General features: G+C 40.4%; 1 protein-coding gene across 3 annotated transcripts in view; it reads right to left on the reverse strand.

The window, feature by feature from the left end:
- Positions 1 to 397: 397 nt before the first annotated feature.
- The window catches only part of DIS3L (DIS3 like exosome 3'-5' exoribonuclease), a 36,067-nt gene continuing 18,183 nt past the window's right edge, over positions 398 to 18,281 (reverse strand). For 2 of the 3 annotated variants that reach the window (XM_039492306.1, XM_039492305.1), the window contains exons 7-17: positions 17,607 to 17,786; positions 16,072 to 16,241; positions 14,208 to 14,369; positions 13,126 to 13,373; positions 11,974 to 12,066; positions 8,263 to 8,796; positions 6,624 to 6,778; positions 6,355 to 6,533; positions 2,955 to 3,100; positions 1,231 to 1,405; positions 398 to 1,149 (exon numbers count right to left, since the gene is read on the reverse strand). In XM_039492306.1, coding sequence (XP_039348240.1) covers positions 844 to 1,149; positions 1,231 to 1,405; positions 2,955 to 3,100; positions 6,355 to 6,533; positions 6,624 to 6,778; positions 8,263 to 8,796; positions 11,974 to 12,066; positions 13,126 to 13,373; positions 14,208 to 14,369; positions 16,072 to 16,241; positions 17,607 to 17,786 — 2,348 coding nt within the window. In that variant the 3' untranslated portion in view covers positions 398 to 843. Of the gene's footprint in view, positions 1,406 to 2,954; positions 3,101 to 6,354; positions 6,534 to 6,623; positions 6,779 to 8,262; positions 8,797 to 11,973; positions 12,067 to 13,125; positions 13,374 to 14,207; positions 14,370 to 16,071; positions 16,242 to 17,606; positions 17,787 to 18,281 lie in introns of all 3 variants that reach the window. The other variant, XM_039492304.1, reaches the window with a different exon arrangement.

Consider the following 18,281-nt stretch of genomic DNA (forward strand, 5'->3'; position numbering starts at 1 on the left):
GGTGTTTAACTTCCTTTTCTGCCTTTGAATAACTCCCCAAAGAAATTTTCTTCAGATGACAATCCTTTCATGCTTCATTGAAGTCAACCGTCAAACAATATTACATTTAGCTTCATATTAATTTTGATAGTGGCAGCAAGGCTCTCTTAGAGTCTCCCTTCCATTAATATGTTATAACTACCCCCAGAGGTTCCAGCAATCAGGTTAAAACCACATGTACTGGTAACAGTTTTTTTGTTTATGCAATAACTGAGTTACAGGCCAGTGAAAACCAGCCATAATTATCTTGATAATCTTGGAATAAGGCCTGGAAGTGTGATGTAATTTTAGGCAGCCTTGAGTTTTTAAAGTGCACTGTTGTGTAGCAAGCATATAAGGGGTGGAGCTGAACTGCTTCATTCAGGTTTAATGTAAATAGAGCTGTTGAATTAAAGTTGAATTAATTTGATAAAAACTGAAGGGGCAAGATTAGTGGTGTTCTGGCTACATCAGTGCAGTATTGGTTATGCAAATATATTTACGTTCTCTACAAGAATCTAGTTTAGAAAAAAACATGTCCAGTCACCTATTTTTTTGATCAAGATCAGATTTTTAAAAAAGACATCTTAAGTAGTTTACCACAATACAATCTTTAGTCTTTCAGTGAGAATACAGTAGTTAACCAGGTATAAAACATCTTAAATCAGTTAGGCCTGTTTCACTCTAAAAATCAGTGTTAAATTTTAGTTGAGGTACAGTTCAAATTAGCAAAAGCAGAAAACATTAAAAATGGTTTATCACCTAACAAGATTTAAAATAGTGCAAAGCTGCTTAAGTAGAGCAGCACCAAATACTAGTTCATGCTCAGTTACCAGCTGATACATCCAGTAGAGCTAAGTCCCTAATTTCCTCAAGCAGTTGGTACAAGCTAACTCCCTTTGTTTGGCAATACTCCTGATATTCTTCCTGAATTACTTCAATGTTTTTTTTTTCTTGGGCAAGTTGAGCTTCCTCTGCAGATCTGGTTACTTCTTTTACTAAGTCAGCTTTCAATATGTGGGAATTCTTCTGGTAAAGCTCTGTGGCTGTATTCTTGTAAGGTATGTTGCTAATTATTTCAAGCTTGATGGTGTCAGGATGGCAGCGTGAACTCTGCACAGATATTTTTACCTTAGAAACAAAAGTACACAATGTTATTTTTCCCCTCATTTGTGCTCCAGTGCTACCATTAGAGAATTTATTAAGACTTACTGTTATATGGTCAAACAGACTCAATGTAACAGATTCTCCAGCAACTGTTGTAGAAGTAATTCTGTTCTGAAAACGCTGAAGAGAACCAGGTTTCCATACACAACTGCCATCAGACTGACAGGAGATGACCAAACCCTCCTTGTTTTTCAGATAAGCAGCACCTTTAATGCCATACCTATGAGATGCCAAGTGAAAATATAAGTGTATTTTGAAAAACAATACTATGGTACCATTAAGAACTATCAATCATTTTAGTGATTTTAAACCATCCCCATACCCAAGAAGAGGAAAGATTAAATCTAGGTAAATAATAATACAGAATAGGAATGTATTGTATCTTGATCATAATGCCCCCTAACATTTCAGGTACACTGATACTGAGTTTGAGGGAAGTTTTTAATCAAGCAATGACAGTGTGCTAAGTGCCAGTCATGAAGAGAGCCCTTCGTAATTTTTTGACAATCTAAATACAAAGAGCAGGCAGTTGGGAAGGGGAAGAACAAAAAAGTAAAACAATCAAGATATTCCATACTTATTCTGCATTACCCTCTATTTAACCAATGCTAAAGTCCTTCTCACCACTCAACTCAGACACCTCTCAAGATGCTAATCAGAAGCATAACTACAAAGTCAATAGAAAACAGGGTGGCCCTGCTATGTTAGCAGCAAAAGCTGCTCTTCCCTGGTATTTGGGGACTGGAGAAATCTCTCCTTCCTGTGAAAGGTAGGGCTGTCCAACCTCTGCACAAACCCAGCTGCTTTACTGAACTGAATGAGTTGGGAATAGTTTGCTATACCACATGCATAACTCATTTAGTAGAATGAGAAGCTATTTTAAAGACTAATTTAAAAGATCAGAAATTCAAGATTAAAATTGTGTCATGTGAGAGAGCGCCTTAGCTGGTATCTCCCCAGCACATGATGCTAAAGTACCATCACTTACAGAAACCCAGATCTATAATTGTTAGCATCATGGAAGCAATTCCCCTAGGTGCTACTACCCCATCTGTTTGGCCATGAAAGCTGAGGAACAAATGTTCCCAGCCCATATATATACAGTGTTGCCACATCTACTCACTCTCTGCATCACCACCCTTTTATCCTCAGAGACAGATGGGATGCTATTAGAATAAGAAAAATAGGGTACAGCTGGTATCAACTCTAGCCCTCTGCCCCCAAAATCTAAATACCCCTTATGTTAAATAATGGGGGGAAATTAATGCAGTGCAAAGTAGAGGCAGCTGGTGAATGCACAGTTTTAAACTTCTTCCTCCAGGGAACAGAGGTGTCCTTTTTTTTAGGAAACTAGCCAATTTCTACTATAAAAACAACACTTACTTAGTTCTAAGTAGACCAAATTTATTTTGTTATTGAAAATGAATTTAAAGTGGCTGTTAGGGACACAAATTTCAATTAAAAGGAAGCTAGGCAATAGGAGGGTTCAGACAGTCATTTAAGGTCAGAAATTAAGAATTCAAAATACACTGTATATATCATCCCCTTTTTCTTCCTTTTAGGAACTTATTTAAAAAGCAAAGTCAAGGGCTAGAAAGCCATTGGGCCTAAATTTAAAAAAAAAAGTTCAAACCGAGCCATCTTCCAACAACAAACTAGGCAGCAGTAGCTGACTACAGCGTTTCTCAAGAAACGCACATTTCCATAAATGCAGCAGGAACGCACTTTGCTGTATCTTATTTCTTTACAAACTGCAAGCCCTGACTTACCTTGGTACAAAAACAAGTACCCCATTTGTTCGAATGGAGTAAATAACACCATCTTCTGTACAGCGCTCATCTGTGTCAGAGACTTTGTCTTTAAAATACATACACTGGAAAAGCTCCGTAGACTGTTTCTGGGCATGTTGTGCAGCCTGTCAAAAGAGTGCCCCAGAAAAAGCCTTTAGAAAGATGTTAAAATAAAATGTTCCAGAAGAAGCTTATTTAACTTCAGTAATTGTAAATCTCTAGAAAGGTCATTCCATTATTTTTATTTTTTTACAAAAATACACCTTCAAGGCCATCCTACATTATAACTCCTGGAAGAAAACAATCTGGCCAAACTTCAATTTTATAATTTTCATAAACTCCAACAGAAAGGTATCAAAGAAAGAATGGTATTCAAAGACTAAATGCCTTAAGGCAGACAGCTTTGCAAAAGTTAATATCATTTACAGTGCAAACGCCTTATGAAGTACTTCTGAAATGTTGTGCTACAATCTAGTACAGGGCTGAGCAGTTTGTATTTAACAATGTCTCTTATAGAAACTGAAATAAATGGAGTGTTAACCAACCAAAAGCAGCCCCAGCCCCTACAATAACATATGCAAAACCTGCAGCCATATATCCACAGGTATACTGATCAATACCCTCCTAGCCCATGGATCCTACGCCTACCTCGTTCAGTGCATTAAATGCCCCAACAACTATGTGGGTGAAACAACACAATAACTACATTCTCAAATGAACTCTCACAGAAAAATGATAAAAGACAAAAACCAGCCGATCGCCTATGGGCAAACACTTTTCACAAAATGGTCATTCCATATCTGACCTCTCAGTCCTCAAAGGAACCCTGCACACCACCTTCAAAAGATGAGCCTGGGAACTTAAATTCATAACTCTACTATACACCAAAAACCAGGGACATAATAAAGACACTGGATTTACGGCTTATTACAACAATCTGTAACCAACTAATCCACCTTTGTCCTACAGAGGTGCTAACTACCCACTTCACCTGGAATGGTCTCTTACATCATGTTAATTCCCTATCTGTGCCATCTTTTATTTAACTATGACACTGAGCACCTTTCCCAGACCTGAAGAAGAGCTCTATGTAAGCTCACAAGCTTGTGTCTTTTACCAACAGAAAATGGTCCAATAAAAGTTATTACCTCACCCACCTTGTCTCTTTATTGCAACACCGTCAGGCCGCTGTTGGTTCTCCAGCAGTAAAGCTCAATTTAGGGCTCGTCTACACTTGGAGCACTGCATCTGTGCCACTGTCGCACTTAAGCATAGACAGACACTCACTACAGCAACAGGAGGGGTTCTCTTGTCGTGACAGTTAACCCACCTCCCCAAGAGACAGGAGCTAGGCTGATGGAAGAATTCTTTCATCCACCTAGCACTGTCTACACTAGGGGTTAGGTCAGCAAAGCTACACATCTCGGGCGTGGATTTTTCACATCCACGAGAGATGTAGTTATGCCAATATAAGTTCCCAGTGTAGACCAGCCCTAATGCCATGTCTACACTACAAACTTTGGTCAATGCAAGTTATGCAGGCATAAAGCCACTGCAGTTAGTATATGGCTTGTGTGCGGGCATACTTGGCTCCTTACATTGGCGCTGCATGTACTCTCCAGGAGTGCTTGTGTTGACATATAGTGCAGTGCTCGATGGCTCGGTATCCCAGTGTACAACCCACCACCATCCAGCACAATGTCTTTTGGGAACTTTTAGCAATGCATGTGGGGCAGAAACGAGTTATGCACGGGTGACTGGGAGCCAGGGGTCAACTTCTCAGTATGCAACTGTCTCTATGCACTCCCACTGCATCGGTCTCAGTACATCGATCATGGCTCAATGCTGCTTGCAGAGGTGGCAGTACTGCATTGCTGTAATGGGGCACTTCCATCAGTGGTACAAATTTAAGTGTAGACACACGCACACCTAAGTCATTGACCTAACTTTGTAGTGTAGACCAGGCCCCTTCACGCATATCACAGCTTTAAAAAAATTTTTTTGTTATAGTTTATTTGGAGTGGGGAAATCCATATCAGATCCCTTTCCTTTCTGTTTGCAGAGAGAAGCCACTATCACCAACTCTACTCCCATTATTTCCTCCATTATGAGCAAGGGATGGGAAGAATTAACAGGTGGACTAGGCCAGTACAGCTGGAGCAGAAGCTAAGTACAGAGGGCAGGCTTCAGGGTAACTGGTCCACTAAGCAGCTCCAGCAAGCTCTTTTTTATTTATTTTTTACACATTAAAGCATGTTAGGGAACATTTAGTGCACACCAGCAGGGTCTACACAGGGACCTACTGCATGTTAGTGAATTTTAGGGTACGTCCATACTTACGGCCGGGTCGACGGGTTGCGTTCGACTTCTCGGAGTTCGAACTATTGCGTCTAATCTAGACGCGATAGTTCGAACTCCGAACGCGCTCCCGTCGACTCCGGAACTCCACCACCGCGAACGGCGGTGGCGGAGTCGACGGGGGAGCCGCGGACTTCGATCCCGGGGCGGCTGGACAGGTAAGAAGTTCGAACTAAGGTAGTTCGACTTCAGCTACACTATTCGCGTAGCTGAAGTCGCGTACCTTAGTTCGACCCCCACCCTAGTGTAGACCAGGCCTTAGAAATCACACTCTGATGGTGAGCTGTGAAGACCAGCTCTTAAGCTACTTTTAGCTAGCTTCTGCTGCAGGTCCTGCTGATGACACAGTCTTTGCAGAGGTAGATGGGGGTTCCTGTCCCAGAGCCCTCCAAAATCAAAAAACATTTTGGTATTTTCAGTCCAAACTTTAGCATCTCCTGCCATCAAGCCTGCTTTCAGCACAGGCAAAACTGGGCCAGCTTCCCTGTACAATAGTTACTGTGTTGTCAAAATACTATGGCTCAGGCTGAAGCAGAGAAACCCTAAGGATGGTTTGTGTTTTTCAAATCCTTACAACTCCAGAGCCTTCTTTGAGAAACAGGATGTTTAAAAAAGGTTGGGGTTTCTTGTTAATCATTTTAAAAAAGGAATTACTATTTAAAATTTCTGTAATATCCCTCACTGAATAAGCACATGCTGCAAGTTCCTGTGTAGGAAGTACCCTGCCTTTCTCATGCTTCACCGCACACTCAAGAGGACTCGAACTTTGCATGCCTGGTTCTATATTTTCCTGTTCTGCCTCAGTGTAAGCTGTAATGACAATTTCAAGTTTTTTACTTGTATTCCTTTGATTATGGTCTCATTTTACACTAGGATTTAATTACATTTAATAATTATTGAATTAAAAGACTAATTTTACTATGTGTTACTGTAGCACCCAGAGGCTCCCAATCATGATCAGGGCCCATTGCACGAGGTGGTGTTCAAACACATCTGAAGACATAACTGCCATCCATCTTACCCTGTTTCTGTTGTTGATGTGTCTACACAATTCCTCAAGATCTTTGTTGCTGAACAAATTAGCCGTAACATCTACTTTAGTATCTTTTAAAGTGGCAGCCATTAGCAGTCTGTGGACGACAATATCAGCATATCTTCTAATTGGAGAAGTAAAATGCGTATATTTATCTAGGGCAAGTCCTAAGACAAAGGGAGACAGTGACAAAAAAATTAAGTAAATAAAAAAAACCACATACATGGAAGTGCACGTGCATGTGTACACACACACACCATAATGATGGAACTCTTCTTCGGGGCACGAGCCAGTCGAGAAGTACAGTGCATTAGACATCGCCTGAGTAGCCATGGACCGCAGTAATTTATTCACAGTTGGATCTAAGGGATCATCTGCTTTACTCAGAGAATCAGCCAGTGCTTTATTAGACCTACCAAAAACAAACCATTAATTCGTAATTACTCTGTCCCTGAACATTAAAGCATGTGATTAAATAGCAGCAAGGGAATACACATTCAAGTAATTAATAATCAGATTGCATTCTGCGTAGTCATTAATACTTCTATACCAAAAACTGTAGCAGCACCTCTGCCCTAGAACAGTATTCTTACTTGAAAATGCCAAATTTCATTTAGTTGCTCTTCCTCTTCTGCTCCTCTTATGCATGCCATGTGAGGCCCAGGCAGGACTGGAGCAGGGGGCTACTCTATCTTTATTTCGGTGAGGTTGCCCAGTATCATAAAATGGACGGTGGAGCTGGTTTCACCCACTCTACAAGCACTGGTCTGCAGCGTGGGCCACATATGGCAGGAGGGGTAAGCTGCACCCCAACCATGAGGATGTAGTTGTGAATACACAGTTATTCCCAGGAGCTCCGGAAAGTACTTCCCTTAGTGCTTCCCTTGGAGTCACACTGGTCCATACCACGACCTTCACAGGTACAACCATTCCCTAAATTTTAAATACTAATTCATATTCTACTGAGTCTCCTGTACTCAAACCAGGGCAATCCCTCAGATTGCTACCAGAGGAACTAGGGAGCAATCAAAGCTAGAACCGTCTTAAAAATCAGAGTGAACACAATTTGGCCTTTCCACACTGACTGGACAGAATGTTTGGATAAATTTACACTCAGGCCAGAAGGGACCATCGTGATCATCTAGTTTCTAATCTGATCTATTACACACTGCAGGCCACAGAACCTCACCCACACACTCCTGTAATAAGCCCATAACCTCTGACTGAGTTAATGCAGTCCTCATATCTTGATTTGAAGACTCCAAGTTACAGAGAATCCACTATTTACTCTAGTTCAAACCAGCATGTGAACCGTGGCTCATGCTGCAGAAGGAGGACAACCCCCCGCCCCAGAGTCTCTGCCAGTCTGACCTAGGAAAAATTCCTTCCTGACCCCAAATATGGCAATAAGTTAGATCCTGACCATGTGGGCAAGACCCACCAGACAGACAGACAGGAAAAAATTCTCAGTAGTAACTCAGAGCCCTCTCCCTGTACTGTCTCATCTCCGGCCACTGGGGCTATTTGCTAATAGCAGTCACAGATGGGCCACATGCCATTGTGGGCAATCTCATCATATCATCCCCTCCATAAACTTATCAAGGTCAGTCTTAAAGCAAGTTAGGGTTTTTTGCCCCCACTACTTCCAGATGATTCAGGTAACAGCTATTCCTGGCCCAGCCAAATGAGCTTCAGATAACATCCCTCGGTTAGAATGGCAACACCCAATTCACTGAAAGGCTACGCTGAAATGAGAAGTCATTTTTAAGAAGTGATATGAATCATCAATTACAGTGATGTTTATAATAATTTGTAAATATTTGTCTAAGTTATAATGGTTAACCACTGGAATTTCACTCTCAGTGCTTAAAACAAAGTAAGAGAAGTAAAAGGTACCATGTGTCTATGGAAAAGCCTTTGGCACTTGCGCATTCTCGGAGCTCAGAAAAAAACTCTTGTCGTGGTGGAGGGTGTTGGCGCAGCAAAGCATGGTGAGGAAAGTTCTCCCAAATCATCTTTGCCACCCAGTGGTTAGCAAGGATCATACATTCAGCAACAGTCTCATGCACCTCCAGCGGCTGTTTAGGGATGAGATCATGAATGTTCTTTTTATCATCCAGCTGCACTCTTATTTCTACTCCTTCCAGCTCTAGAGCGCCACAGCTGTCACGCTTAGCCCGAACACGTCGAGCTATATCAGTCAGTTTTCCTATTGCCCACACCAGTTCTTCCAGCTTCTGTTGTCTAGTTCTCTCATCCAGTTCTTTGAGTTCTAGGATATCATCAACAACACTTAGGTCACCATCTAATAATCCCTGAGCTACCTCGTAGACCAGTTTGTATGAAGACTGAATGATGGTTCTGTTGTACCAGACTCTCAGGATTTCATAGGAATTTTTATCTAGCTCCCACATGACACTGACAGCATACCTTAAAAATAAAAACTTCAGTTAATCAACCACTTCCAGTTTTCATAAAACAGAACTTGAAAGATATCAACATGTGACAAGCCTACAGATTCTGTTTTGTACCAACAGCTCTATCATTATACTTCATGAAACAAATGGGCATGGTAGTGCCACTTGTTCATGCCCTTACCTTTCAACCCTGGGGACAACATGGCCAATACATGAAGATGAATTATATAAGCAATGGTGGTATTCTATTTCTAAGAAATATAGCCACTTTTGTTTTTAAAGTGCAGTTGTACTGTATTCATTTACTTTGAAGGCGTCTTAGTGAAATGTACCAAGAGCATCTTGATCTGTTATTTTTAACCTATAAAAAGACCATGTTTTATATTTCTATTTCTCCTTGGCTCAGGTGATTGGTAATTAGAAAGAACAGTTGTTATTGTGGGTCTTTGAGATGTGTTGTCCACGTGGATTCCACTCTTGGGGTGCATGTGCCTCATTTGTGCATGAGTGGATTATTTTAGCCAGCAGTGTCTGTTATGGCCACACTGACATCCCATATGCCCTTGCGCCCCCCCACCCCCAACTGAGGACATAAAGCATGGAATGGGCCCAACCATCCCTCAGTTCCTTCGCCAATACAAAATCCCAGAGAAGGACTCAGTCTTAGCAGGAAAGGAGAGTGGGTCATAGAATCCACATGGACAACACATCTCAAGGGACCACAGTCACTGTTAAGGTAAGGAACCATTCTCTCTTCTTTGCGTTATTGCCCCCATGGATTCCACTCTTGGCAAGCTCAAGAGCTTGGGGTGGAATCTTGGTTTACCGGGCCACTAATGGAGAGGGACTGTGGTTAGCAATGTCCTTCCTCACAGTGTCCATAGGCGGCTTGCATCAAGGTCTTGAGGAACCACCTCACACCGACTTCTATAGCTTTCAGAGTTTGCTTAAAGAGAACAACGTTCTCAGAAATAGGTCCTTCTCCTATGCACTCATTGCTAATCAGTACTGAAGCATCACAGGAACCCCAGAGATTTAGCTCCTGCCATGTTGCTGGCATTCTTGTACGAGTGGGAGGGCTGTCTAGCCTCAACTGAAACAAGTCTTTGTTTTTTTTTTCTGGTCAACAGACAAATAACTATATGAACTAGAACTAAGTTGCAACACATCTAACTGTAGAATAGTGCACAGAGAATACAGACGCTGCAGAGGTTCTGTCTCACAACTCTGGGCAGTAAGAAGGAACTGAGGGATGGTTGGGTCCCCCTGCCCTCAGGAGAGGAAGGGGGCTAAGGACATCTAGGGCATAGGTGTGAGCCCCAAGAGACACCTATATTGCACATTTGGGGCACCTACACACCAGGAGTGGAGTCCGTGTGGACAACCACTCAAAGAAAAGAAGACCCTTTCATCTCTAAAATTAAGTTCTGGTTGCCTAAATTATTAACATCTGATGGCAAATCCCATTGTAGAGGTGTCCACATCAGGAAACATCAGACACAACTGATACTCTTTTGTGGACAGACTCAGGTGCCAATGTTTGAATGGATATAAAAACCAACTATACTCTGACCCATAGAATTTCTGTTAGCATGAAATTCATCCAAAAAAACCCTCTTTAAAAATAGAGAGAAATGGCCATTAAGGGAGCATTACCAATGGGACACTTACGTGCCAAAAAATGTTGTGGGAATATATTACATTTAATAAAAAGGTCCCACCTCAATTTCAATTGTGATTGCACGCGAACGCTCTAATCCTATAAAGGCTCGTGTACATGCTAGACTGCTCAACAGAACTATTCTCACTAAATAAACAGGTTACCACACGTATAAATCTTTGTAAGACCATGGTCTAAGTCAGTTCTTTCACAGGGATTTTTTTTATATGCATGTAACTCTCTAACTTGTGGATTTAAAAAAATGCAAATACACATTAACTTACACCAAAGTAAATAAGTAAAAGTACATGTTTCCTAACTTTTTAAAGAAGTGATTCCCGGGATGCTGTATAAAAATGACTGGTTACACTAATACAGTCACCGTGGATACCAAGTTGCAATAAATCTTATACAAAGTATATCATGTAAGGTATCAATGGAAAAGTTTTGATTGGCTAAGTATGATTATCCTATTTATATGCATGTAGCATCCTTGTATATGAAGTTATGAATATTTGCTATGTGCTTGTATCTTAAACCTGCATTGTATTCCTGGATGACACCCTCCAGATAGCTGTCTAGCCTTGATGTAAAGCTATGTGTTGATGGCCCTTGAGGACCCTCCAATGTCACAATGGGCCATAGAAGAAACTCATTCTGCCCAGATAGCTCTTCCTGAGGATGCCTCAGACAGCGAGGAGCCAGTGGCCACCTCCTATGAATCAGCAAACTATGTAAGGACATGTGATATGCTCATCTGACCCTTGACTCCATCTTGGGCCAGTACCTGGGACATTAAACTTCCATGCATATGACAAAGGATATAAAAGACTTCTGAGACCCCTCCATTTTGCCTCTTTCCTGCTCTAATTCTCTGGACTGTGGATTTACAGCTAAAAGGAACACCTTGAACTGTGGACTGAGGACCTTCCAACCTTTTGGAAGTTACCAGAGAGACTTCTGCAAGCCAACAGTCTGTTTCATTACTGCTACAAACCTGATATTAGCACTTGGCAATCACTTGTATGTATATGATTCCTTAACCATTTATAACGCTCTTCTTTTTTATTAATAAATCTTTAATTAGTTTACTAAGGATTGGCTGACAGCGTGATATTTGGCCCTTGGCTCTGGAATGCCTAAAGGGACTGTGTTTGGCTTCTGTGTTTGGCTTCTGGTTAACCAGTGTGGTACTGCAGAAGCTCTTTTGTTACTGGCTTGGTAAATCCAATTATAGAATAAACCACCAGTTTTTGGGGACTGTCTGCCCTATTTCTTGCCGTCTGCCCTGAGTATGGCATTCTCAGTGTGGCCCTTCCAGCCACCTGGCCACAATTCCTTATTAGTTTTACAGAATTCATCTCACTACACATGGGATATTTATATACATGATCCCAGACATGTTAATACTGGATGTTTGTACAAGGGATATACTCAGGTACCTGCTGGTAGCAATAATAAAGTTATTTGTGTAAATCCCTCATGCATCAGTAGATCCCTCTTTAGTCATAAATATTACAAAAATCATACCTTTCAACTCTGCTAAGAAGAGAGCACAAGTCAGCACTCAGGATGGAAGGCAGCATATCATAACGACGATCAGCTAAATAACAGGTTGTTGCCCTGAACATAAAACATATTTATTGTACTCTTCACAGGGACACATTCAAGTACATCTCTCAAGTACTTTGCAACATAAGCACAGCTTCAGCATAAGAGGATACAAATGTCAGCATGATTTCAAAAGGTTAGTTTTACACAATGCACACAAGGGCAGTAATGCAATCGAGTTAAATAAACATTAATTTACAAATTATGGGCCCAATCCTGCTTTCCTCGCACAACTTCAATCTGGAGTTGTGGGTACACAAGGAATGCAGGGTTAAGGCCTAAACAGTCAGGGAATAAAAGGGATTATACATAGACTGTACCATGTATCTTCACTGGCTATCAAGTTTATATAAGTCTGCAATTACATAAAGCAATATATTTAATAAAAGCTGTTTGAATATTTTAATTTCAAGATAATGGCAAGATAGAAATGGACTGACATATCTGGCAAATGAAAATCCAGTACATGTCAGTATCCTTATCACAGTCATAAGTTTTCCAGCTGCCAATTCTAAGTATCAGAAATTGTGCTTGTTGGCTCTGCTATGTGATAGCACAAAAGAGCCTCTCTTATGCTTTTAGTAATGATGTTTGTATGTTGGAATTCATGTAAGGGCTGCTTCTTGTGCAACAGATGTTCTGCCTTCTGTAAAGATACAGTCCCTCCAAAAAGTATAGCAGCACTGAAACAATACAGGACAATTCTATTAATTGCATCAAATAATTAAGTTTACTAAACTTCAAAACATGACTCACAGAGAGAGACATTTTATGGATAAAAAAAGGAAGCAAGGCTGGTCAAAAGGGATTCGTTCCCTCACAATCCTGCTGTCTCCAGAGCAGGCAGTAGGCCACCAGCAGCTTCCACTACATATTTTTGCAGCAGCTGAGCCTAGTGAACATGACACCTTATCTACCTAGTTTATTTTTAAAAAAATGTTTTTGTTGTCACTCTTTAGAAAAGCAATAGGCTTCCCACGCTCAGTAATCTCTTTATATTGTTTAAGACAGCCTCACTACAAACTTCCTTCCCCAATATGCTTTACACTTTCCATAGTAAATAAAACTTACCTTGCTCTGGCCTCAATGTCAGTGTAAGAATTTACTGCCACAAAATGGGTTACATCTGCAATGTGGACACCTAGCTCGAGGTTCCCATTGGCTAATGTTCTAATAGACAGTGCATCATCCACATCTTCACAGCCTTTGGGGTCAATGCTGAATACCAAATGCGTATTCCTCAAGTCTATGCGTTTTGGTTCCTCCTCTGGATTCACCTTCCATGGGTTCTCTGAGGTACTGGAAGGCATCTCACACATCTGCACAAAGAGTATTGGCAATCATAATTTTATAAATATTCTACATACAGAGGTTACAAACTAGATTTAAAATTCCCCTTTTCTCTTACAGTGCCACAAAATATTGGTATCTATTACTGGGATTATAATTTTTCATTCAGGAAACAGACATTTGAAATATGTTCCATCTTTGTATTCTCCCTGTCTTTCCTTCATGTTTGCCTTCAAGAAAGTAATTATGTCCCATGCTTTAATATGGTAATCTTCCAAGTGACCTTTGGAGACTAATAACTGAGTGATATTACAGATCTGGGAAATATCAATAATGTATCTTGTCTTTTGCATATCTGTTTATGGCACTCAGTTTATAAAAGTATACAATGGACAGAATCAAAACACTTTGCTTGGACAGCAGGTCCCTGCTCCTGTTGGAATCAATGGGAATTGTGACCCTGACTTCAATATTAGGACTGGGCTATAAAAGGATCATTATTATGAACACCTCATATTAAAGACAGAACTATTTTAAAACTCCACTTAGAATGACTATATTGCAGCAGAGATTCTCAAACTTTTTCACAGTGTGAAGTACATCTTAACAGAGAGCTTATCTCAAACCACTTTCCCTGTGATTTGCAATTGTACAATATGCTTGGTGCAATGATAGCAATTGCTTAGGATACTTCCCTAAGACTACTTTTCCACCTGTATTTTCAGAAACTGAAAATAGGTGGGATGACAGATGGCACATGTGATCAGCTAGCTCTCTTCAAACCATCAGTGGGTTCCTCTCTTTGGGAGACCACAGTTTGGAAAACGGAATGTTAAAGAGTACAATTAATCATGAAATCAAACCTGGACTTCTGAGAAAGGGGCAACAGAAATGCTGTTCTCCACTAGAATAACTGCAGTTTCCCCTTCGAGATCTCCTATCCGTCCTAAAACTCGTACAAAATGTCCATTTGGATACACAGATGTTGACTCCCAGGAATCAATACGCACAATAACTCTACAGTCCTGCAGTAAGACAATAACTCACGTTAGGGCAGCAATGCATTTACTGAAAAGCAATCAACATAAGTGCTAGCTGAGAGACAAATGGTGAAATCCAAAGACACTGGCAATCATAAAAATAAATAAAATATGTACTGAAGGAGACCATACATTTTCCTTATCAAAGACCATTGCTAAGCATTTAATAACAGAATCTGCATCATTAAATTAAAAATCAAGATGCATCTATGTTACATTCATGCATACCCCAGGCTCTGACGTACAATGGGGCAGAGAATCAGGAAGCCATAGCTCTTTCCTGATGGCACCTCCGCTGCCTCCAGACGATCTCGGCTGCAGCAGAGAATCTAGGCTATGTTGTTTTAAACTTAAAGTTAGTACTGTCATTCATACTATCCCACACAATCTTTATACTAGCATATGGGAGTCATAATCTATAAAAAAAAAAAAAAGGTCAGAGATAACTGATAAATTCTTAATTCCATGGTGGAATTAGAATTTGTTATTCAAACTACTAGAATTTACTTCTTGATCATTGAAAAAAAAATATTAGCTACTTGTCCCAAAATATATTACAGTCTATAACCAGCAGTCAGACGGAAGGAGACCCATGTGTTTTAATTCACACATAGTGCATTTGTGGCTTATGCTATAAGCAATAGTTGTATGACGGCATTTCATGCGTTCATTATGTCCTCGCTGCTCCTAGACTGCCATGAAAATAAGATGTTGCATCTGCTTCTGAGGACTGACTGAGATTGAGGAGGAAAATTTAAATAAATTGGATATAGCAACTTTCAAACACTACATATACCAAAAACACAGCCTCTTACCCCATCTCACATGTAGTTATTTTACATATAAGATTTTTGGGTCAGTGAGTATTTCTTTTATTTGTCTGCACATCTATAAGCATTGCCCAAATAATACTGCATCTGGGATTCAGTCTGAAAGGACATATGCCAGATGGATTATACTTCCCCCTCCTTCCTCCCAAGTCCCCAAAAGGTTACATGAAACCCAATATTAACAGAAATATTTTCATTTAATTTGTTTAAAGATTACATGAAAATAGATAGCTTGAGATTTAAACATCCCTCTAAAGTATTTGCAACCCAAACACTGCAGCATGTTGTTAATGCACAACAACCAGAGAAAGAAATGCACTAGAAACAAAAAGAAGTTGACTAGTTATTTTCAATGGTCAAGTTTTGAGGAATTCACAAAATAAACGGCATAATACTAAAGAACACTAGATTTAGTATCACAAAGACAACTTTTAAAAAACAAACATGAGTTTTATCTTAAAAGGGTCTCTTTAAAATGTATTAAAGACTTAATTCAAACTGGATTTCAGGTAGATACTCGTTAGGTTTTACTATGGCATTATCCTAAAAGGAAGAATTTGAAAAGACGAAGAAACAGTCTAAATTTAATTGCTTAATTGAAGATGCCAAAACAAAGTGTTGTTTGAATAACTAGTCAATGGCCGAAATTCAGTATTCCAATAAGCTCCCCCATTAGCATGAAATGAAGCAACTAGTTGTATACACACACGTGTGAGGCCAAAATTGGACTACTGTTAGTGGCTTAAGGTAATAGTTTTAAACCTTTCACTCCCATTTGTTTTAATATAATGATTTCAATGGCACCTGCACTATCATATTGGCATACACAATGCAGAAATAGTAGTCATATTATTTACCTGTAGTGCCTCAGCCTGCTGTGTACTGATCCTGATTTTCGGAATTCTGTAATCCCAAGGTGTAACAAGGATTTTCTGGGCATTTTTACCCTGAGACTGACTCTCTTCTTTGGATGGAAAAGTGACCACATAATCTCGCCAGTTCTTCTGAATGATTCCAACAACTCTACCTTTGAAAGAGGAGTACCCTTGGTTAGACATCAAATGGTTAGGCCAGTGATGCCCAAACTTTTCCTGTTGTGCCCCGCCACCATTACCAGTAACGAAATCTACCTGTGCCCCTGCTCCATTACTGCACAACCAAGGCTTCCTCAGCAGAGGTGGAGCTGGGGGAAGAACTGGGGATGGATGAGGAGCTGGGGCTACCGGTGGAGCTGACCTGGGGGTGGAAAGGGAATGAGGGCAGAGCTGGGGCTGGGGCGCAGAGCAGAGCTACGGCTGGGGGCAGGGCTGGGGGGGGGGCTCCCTTCCTGCCCCCTGTGGGGGTTGGTCTGGGCCCTGCTGTGCCCCCCTAGCGGGTGTGGGTGCGCCCCACAGTTTGGGGAACACTGGATTAGGCAGAAATAGTAAAGCATGTATGTAGGAGGTTTGGTGGATTCATCACTCTGCAGTATCAACTTGTGCATCCACAAGCCAATACTAGGATTGCTAACAAGATCTGGTTTGCAATCAATGGGAGCTGTACTTTGAACATATTAAATTGTATATAATAAGTTCTCTGAAAAATCAGGTCCTAAGTGTCTCAAATTGGGCACCCAAAATTAATGAATAGTTTTGACTAGGGCTGTTGATTAATCGCAGTTAACTCAAGCTATTAACTCAAAAAAATTAATCGTGATTAATCGCACTGTTAAACAATCGAAAACCAACTGAAATGTATTAAATATTTGTGGATGTTTTTCTACATTTTCAAATATATTCATTTCTATTACAACACAGAATATAAAGTGTACAGTGCTCACTTAATATTATTATATTACAAATATTTGCACTGTAAAAATGATAAAGAAATAGTATTTTTCAATTCACCTCATACCAGTACTGTAGTGCAATCTCTTTATTGTGAAAGCGTAACTTACATATGTAGATTTTTGTTACATAACTGCACTAAAAAACAAAACAATGTAAAACTTTAGAGGCTACAAGTCCACTCAGTCCTACTTCTTGTTCAGCCAATCGCTAAGACAAACAAGTTTGTTTACATTTACGGGAGATAATGTGCCTGCTTCTTATTTACAATGTCGCCTGAAAGCGAGAACAGGCATACAGCCACACATTGAACAATGTGAAAACAATACAGAACAGCTGTATTGCCATTTCCTAACTTCAGAGTGCTTGACTTTGCAACTTGAATAACGTTTTTGTCTGTAGTTGTGTGTGTAATCAATCTTGTTTATTAGTATGGTATCCCTTTCCATGATTAAACATGGACATTTGGGAAAGGGGGCAGTTTGTGTAACCGCAAGAACAATGCAGTCCCATAAATAGAGGAAGGCAAATACTTTCAACCTACTTTGCACTGTTGTCTACTTTACCTGTGGGCATAGGTTCACTGGAGGTGTCACCTGGTGCCTTTTCTTCAGTATCATTCTCACAAAGGGAAGCAGTTCTTCCTTTCCATTCATGCTGGAGTAACAACTCTACAGCTACTACATCACCATGGATTGCACGGTTCCGAGCTTTGGTACCATGAATAAGTATATCACTTTGGAGATCTAGGTTTAAAATAATAATACAATAAAAGTCTTATATGACTGCTCTCAAAAAAGACTGTTGGCAAGTACCAATGCTACATTGTCAGGAGGAATCTCTCTCTTAGTTTTTAAAAAAGCTATTAAGCAGTTTGGTATTTGGAGTCTTGGATAAAACAATCAGATTGTCATCAGCCCACAGTGACCAAAGCCCTTTTCCTGCAAACATCTGTGCACGTGCTTAACTTTAATCATGTGAGTAGTCTCTTTGAAGCCAAAGCTAAGCACATGCATAAGTGTTTGCCCAACTATGGGGCGTCTGGGTTGGTCCAAACCATTCAGCAGGACAGACAGAGCCATAATCCATTAAACTGTACAGTGTGGGAGAAGGGGAGGCTGAAATACAGATTGTTTAAAGGGGATACACGTGGTGCAGTTTTCAGAGTCCTTCTCAGCACATGGAGAAAACCTCAGCAACCCAATTTCTCGCATTTTCTCTAACACTGACCTACCAACTGA

This window comes from Mauremys reevesii, linkage group 10 (assembly GCF_016161935.1).
Source record: "Mauremys reevesii isolate NIE-2019 linkage group 10, ASM1616193v1, whole genome shotgun sequence".
NCBI lineage: Eukaryota > Metazoa > Chordata > Testudines > Geoemydidae > Mauremys > Mauremys reevesii.